This window comes from Protomyctophum parallelum (genome assembly GCF_964188405.1).
Source record: "Protomyctophum parallelum genome assembly, chromosome: 7".
Classification (NCBI taxonomy): domain Eukaryota; kingdom Metazoa; phylum Chordata; class Actinopteri; order Myctophiformes; family Myctophidae; genus Protomyctophum; species Protomyctophum parallelum.
In genome coordinates this window covers 3,386,008-3,392,606 of record NC_139705.1, presented here as the reverse complement: position 1 = coordinate 3,392,606, position 6,599 = coordinate 3,386,008, and the positions used below count along the sequence as shown (strand labels likewise).

At 46.4% G+C, this 6,599-nt stretch overlaps 1 protein-coding gene and 1 long non-coding RNA gene across 2 annotated transcripts in view; both read right to left on the bottom strand.

Moving 5' to 3' along the window:
• Positions 1–219: 219 nt before the first annotated feature.
• On the bottom strand, positions 220–1,142 carry LOC310862223. The gene is made up of 2 exons (XR_014569542.1): positions 1,000–1,142; positions 220–919 (listed from the first exon to the last, which is right to left on the bottom strand). It is a non-coding gene; the product is annotated as an uncharacterized lncRNA (long non-coding RNA).
• Positions 1,143–1,370: 228 nt separating this feature from the next.
• The window catches only part of LOC310861381 (protein NLRC3-like), a 29,519-nt gene continuing 24,290 nt past the window's right edge, over positions 1,371–6,599 (bottom strand). The window contains exon 9 of the mRNA XM_083768801.1: positions 1,371–3,826. Coding sequence (XP_083624927.1) covers positions 3,267–3,826 — 560 coding nt within the window. The 3' untranslated portion in view covers positions 1,371–3,266. The remainder of the gene's footprint in view (positions 3,827–6,599) is intronic.

Sequence of the window (6,599 nt, the reverse complement as noted above, 5' to 3'; positions counted from 1 at the left end):
AGACGTTAAGTCTAGTCAACCATTTCTCATGATTCTGAAATCATTGCAAGAATGTGTTTTACACGTTAGTTTGTTACTAGACACATTTACAAACACATTGAAATCATTGCAAGCATTTGTTTTAGAAAACTTTCTTGTGAACACCGCACTTTGACTTATGGTGCGTTACTGGCTTAAATCGACATCATAAAAAGTAGAGAGGTCGCACACACCAAGAAACAAATTCAAGCTGGTTTATTTCTCTATTTCATGGGGACAAACGTTTGGGCTAACAGCCTTCTTCAGTGTGAGGAGTTGTGGGAGTCAAGTCTCTTTTGAAGGAGTGGTGACGTTGTGCAGGTGCACACCATCACTAATCATCACCTCACAGTCACACCCAAGGTGTGATTACAGACGGGATAGATACAAGATATCAGTATCTATTAACAATGTCAATACATTTGCCCAATATATAGAAATATCAAATATACAAATATTATACAAAGATTGAACACTAATGAAAGTGGCTGAGGACATCGGGCATTACTGCCGGTTACAGTCATTAGAGGAAAACGATGACTGTTTGTTTGGGACCTCCTTGGACTCCCATTCCTTTGTCCAAGCTGATTGGACGGTGAAGTCAGCTGGTGGAGGGTTGGTCTAGATGGAAGTGGAGCAGTGGGGGGTGTAGATGTCTGCATGGTAGATGACTGAAGACAGGGACTGTGTTCCTCCACCTCACAGCTGCCTTTGATACCGTCTGGCACAAACAGCTCACAGTGAAACTCACAAAGACCTCACAGTGAAACTCACAAATCTGCTGACCAACCGGAGGTTCAGAGTTCACCTCGGACAGAACACAGGCACACAGAGAACACAGACAAATGGAGTCCCGCAGGGTCCAACCCTATTCAACCTCTACGCAAAACGACCTATTCATCTGTACAGACAACATCTGTTTGGCATTCCAAACCACCAGAACTTGACCCACTGGAACAGGTGCTCACTGAAGACCTTTACAAACTGGACCAGTTCTGCAAAAAGCCCAGCTTCCAGTGTATTCCATCTCCACAATGCTAAAGCTGCCAGAGAACTGAACATCCATCTGAGTGGACTCAAGATAAAGCTGCCAGAGAACTGAACATCCATCTGAGTGGACTCAAGATAAAGCTGCCAGAGAACTGAACATCCATCTGAGTGGACTCAAGATAAAGCTGCCAGAGAACTGAACATCCATCTGAGTGGACTCAAGATAAAGCTGCCAGAGAACTGAACATCCATCTGAGTGGACTCAAGATAAAGCTGCCAGAGAACTGAACATCCATCTGAGTGGACTCAAGATAAAGCTGCCAGAGAACTGAACATCCATCTGAGTGGACTCAAGATAAAGCTGTCAGAGAACTGAACATCCATCTGAGTGGACTCAAGATAAAGCTGTCAGAGAACTGAACATCCATCTGAGTGGACTCAAGATAAAGCTGTCAGAGAACTGAACATCCATCTGAGTGGACTCAAGATAAAGCTGCCTCTAATCCAACCCACCTCGGTGTGACCCTCGACAGAATCCTGTCCTTCAAAGAACACCTAAAAGGGAACGGCAGTGAAGGTGAAGTCCAGAAACAACCTGCTCTGCTGCAGCCTCCACACTGAGCTCTGCTGCAGCCTCCACACTGAGCTCTGCTGCAGCCTCCACACTGAGCTCTGCTGCAGCCTCCACACTGAGCTCTGCTGCAGCCTCCACACTGAGCTCTGCTGCAGGCTCCACACTGAGCACCAGCAGTTACTCAAAGGATGCTTCAAAAGGTCAAAAAACTCTCCCTGTCTACCAGGTCAAAGGTCAAAGACTCTCCCCATCTACCAGGTCAAAGGTCAAAGAATCTCCCCATCTACCAGGTCAAAGGTCAAAGACTCCCCATCTACCAGGTCAAAGGTCAAAGACTCTCCCGTCTACCAACACATGCAGACATCTAGTCTAATGTAAGATCTAAAGCTCCCTGTGGTGATGACTCATTTATACCATAGAGTTTGACATTAATATGGATCTGCCCACGGACCCCCATGTGAACATATTTGTACCAGGGACCCCCATGTGAACATATTTGTACCAGGGACCCCCATGTGAACATATTTGTACCAGGGACCCCCATGTGAACATATTTCTACCAGAGACCCCCATTTGAACATATTTGTACCAGGGACCCCAACACAAGATTTGTGTTACAATTTTCAAATAGCCTATATATATTTACAAAAATACTTTCTTATTTTAAATATGCATCGCGAAACATTGTGAGATCTGCTGTTTTCAAATAGCCAGTGTGTACATATAGGGTTAACATTTTTGAACTGATTTTGAGACCACTGTTTCTTTTGTTTTATTTTGACATCAAATTTAGATTTTATTTCAGTCAGTCTTTTGAATGAAGCTTCATTTAGTTTTAGTCATATTTTAGTCATCTGAAATGGTTTAGTGTTAGTCTAGTTTTAGTCGACTAAATATAAGATGTTAGTCGACTAAATCTATACAGGTAATTTAGTCGACTAAAATGTATTTGGGTGGGCCTTGGTGGCGTCGTAATGGGTGATTTTACACTCGGTGCATGCTGAAAATAGCCGATCTACAAGCTTGCAGTGCGGCGCGTTGTGAGCTTGTAGATCTGCTATTTTCAGCATGTAACCAAGCATAAAATGACTTGTCTTTTAGTTCTACTGGATCTCTTCTCCACCCTAAGATTTTAGTCTAGTTTTCATTTGATGAGGAAATTGTCAGTATTGTCTTATAATGTTAGTCTTCCTTAGTGAAAAAAGGTGGTCGGCGAACATTTTCCGTCATAGTTTTAGTCGACAAAATCAACACTAACTGGTTCTCAAAGTGTGGTCCAGGGTCCCCCGGGGGTCCTTGAGGGGGTTCCAGGGGGTCCTAGAAGCTAAATGATCAAATATTAGCCATATATTACTTTACTACAGTATTTGAAAATATCAGATCTACAAGCTCACAATGCATTGGGTCAAAGGTCAAATACATGGGGGGGGGGGGGGGGGGTGTTGACATGACAACGTCCAGGAGCTGTAATGTGTGATGTCACTGTGATGCTTATATACATCACCACGATGATGTCACCGTGATGTCATGAGTTGCTCATGCCCAAATATGGAGTCCATGATGTCAGACTCGGCTATAGTGTCAAAGTACCCCGTGGTGACGGTGGTAACCATGACAACCTGCACTCACTCAAGCATGTTGAGTAACCATGGCCACCTGATGATGTCACCTTCACATAGAGCCTCTATCTCTGCTCACACAGACGCACTGAGGAGGAGGAGGAGGAGCCTAACCAGAACCCAGCATAGAGACGTTGAGTGGGCGTGGTCTGGAAGGTGTACAGGTGTCTCAGTGAGTCAGAGCACACTGTGTAGAAGGACAGAGTCCCAGCGGGACGGTCCACATACACTGATACTCTGTTGGAGCCTCTAGAGGCAGAGACAGGGAGGACAGTCTGCTGTCCGTTGTGTCTGACAGAGTACCTGTAACCATAACCACCTTCACAGTCCAGACTCCAGGACTTGTCATTCCATCCAAGCCTACAGTCATCACCACTTCCTTTCCTGCTGATTGTTCCGTCGGCTACTCCTATATAAACCCATCCACTGCACTCTACCTCCCAGGAACAGCGTCCAGTCACACTCTGTGTACTCAGAACCTGACCATAGTAATAAAACCTGTCGGGGTGATCAGGAGGATCCTGACCCCCTGAACCCCCTGACCTCCATGTGACCTTCCTGTTGTCCTCAGACAGAGAGAGGTTTCTGTTTGCTGTGTTTGTGTCCAGTGTGAGACGCTGGAAATCTGATGAGAAAACAACACAGGAGACATTAAATACATCATTCACTGACTGACACACACGCACAAATGCACATGCACGGTCGGACCCTTGCGCGCGCACACACACACACACACACACACACACACACACACACACACACACACACACACACACACGCATGCACGGTCACACACACACACACACACACACACACACACACACACACACACACACACACACACACACACACACACACACACAAACACACACACACACACACACATGCACGGTTGCACACACACACACACACACACACACATGCAGGGTTGCACACACGCACAGTCACACACACACGTGCACAGTCACACACACACACACAGTCGCAGTCACACACACACTCACAGTCACACACACACATGCGCGGTCACACACACACACGCACGGTCACACACACACTCACGGTCACACACACAGTCGCAGTCACACACACATGCGCGGTCACACACACACTCACAGTCACACACACACTCACAGTCACACACATGGGCGGTCACACACGTGCACACAGTCGCGGTCACACACACATGCGCGGTCACACACCCACACACGCACGGTCACACACACACACACACATGCGCGGACGTGTCTGTGTACGTGTCTGTCTCTATGTGTACGTGTCTGTCTCTCTGTGTACGTGTCTGTCTCTATGTGTACCATAGACTGTAAAAAATATGGACAAAGCGTTCCCCGGGTCTAACATGGACGTAAAATGAAGCCTGTTATTCCTGCACTGTAAGTCGCCATCTTTCTAGATCCGTTTGGGCCCAGCTGGCCATTGGCTGGCTCCGTTTGGGCCCAGCTGGCCATTGGCTGCCCAGACAACGAGGCGGGACTTCCCCCCTTCTTCTCCGTTGGTTTTTATTTTGACTCGAGTTGGTGGGGACTCCCGATCATAGACTGTAACGGTAGCCACGCCCCTCAGAACATACGCGACTTTATGGTCATTTATTTGATAAATGGGACCATCATTTTCCAAAAAGAATATTATGACATTAGAAATGAGACTTTAAACTAGTGACTGGAAGCAGAAAGTATTCATGACCATGTTTATTAAGGTAATACAGTCTAGGTGAAGTTGGGCCCAAATACATGGACTTCTATGGGGATATGGGTTTTTCTGGGTCCAATGACAGCGCCACAACAGGCCATTATATGAACTTTCAGGAGTTTCAGGCTTCACAAAATATCTGTCTGACTGCCCCCCTGATGTGTACGTGTCTGTCTCTCTGTGTACGTATCTGTCTCTATGTGTACGTGTCTGTCCCTATGTGTACGTGTCTGTCTCTATGTGTACGTGTCTGTCTCTCTGTGTACGTGTCTGTCTCTCTGTTTACGTGTCTGTCTATATGTGTACGTGTCTGTCTCTCTGTGTACGTGTCTGTCTCTCTGTGTACGTGTCTGTCTCTAATTGTACGTGTCTGTCTCTACGTGTACGTGTCTGTCTCTATGTGTACGTGTCTGTCTCTCTGTGTACGTGTCTGTCTCTATGTGTACGTGTCTGTCTCTATGTGTACGTGTCTGTCTCTATGTGTACGTGTCTGTCTCTATGTGTACGTGTATGTCTCTATGTGTACGTGTCTGTCTCTATGTGTACGTGTCTGTCTCTATGTGTACGTGTCTGTCTCTATGTGTACGTGTCTGTCTCTATGTGTACGTGTCTGTCTCTATGTGTACGTGTCTGTCTCTCTGTGTACGTGTCTGTCTCTATGTGTACGTGTCTGTCTCTATGTGTACGTGTCTGTCTCTATGTGTACGTGTCTGTCTCTATGTGTACGTGTCTGTCTCTATGTGTACGTGTCTGTCTCTATGTGTACGTGTCTGTCTCTCTGTGTACGTGTCTGTCTCTACGTGTACGTGTCTGTCTCTACGTGTACGTGTCTGTCTCTATGTGTACGTGTCTGTCTCTCTGTGTACGTGTCTGTCTCTCTGTGTACATGTCTGTCTCTCTGTGTACGTGTCTGTCTCTATGTGCACGTGTCTGTCTCTCTGTGTACGTGTCCGTCTATGTGAACGTGTCTGTCTCTATGTGTACGTGTCTGTCTCTATGTGTACGTGTCTGTCTCTCTGTGTACGTGTCTGTCTCTGTGTACGTGTCTGTCTCTGTGTACGTGTCTGTCTCTGTGTACGTGTCTGTCTCTGTGTACGTGTCTGTCTCTGTGGACGTGTCTGTCTCTCTGTGTACGTGTCTGTCTCTCTGTGTACGTGTCTGTCTCTCTGTGTACGTGTCTGTCTCTCTGTGTACGTGTCTGTCTCTCTGTGTACGTGTCTGTCTCTCTGTGTACGTGTCTGTCTCTCTGTGTACGTGTCTGTCTCTCTGTGTACGTGTCTGTCTATGTGTACGTGTCTGTCTCTCTGTGTACGTGTCTGTCTCTATGTGTACGTGTCTGTCTCTATGTGTACGTGTCTGTCTCTATGTGTACGTGTCTGTCTCTATGTGTACATGTCTGTCTCTATGTGTACGTGTCTGTCTCTATGTGTACGTGTCTGTCTCAATGGGTACGTGTCTGTCTGTCTATGTGTACGTGTCTGTCTCTCTGTGAACGTGTCTGTCTCTATGTGTACGTGTCTGTCTCTCTGTGAACGTGTCTGTCTCTATGTGCACGTGTCTGTCTCTCTGTGTACGTGTCTGTCTCTCTGTGTACGTGTCTGTCAGTGTTGTTTTCGTCGACTAAAACTGAGACGAAAAATGTTCGTCGACTACCTTTTTTCACTGACAAAAACAAATGGAAACTAAAT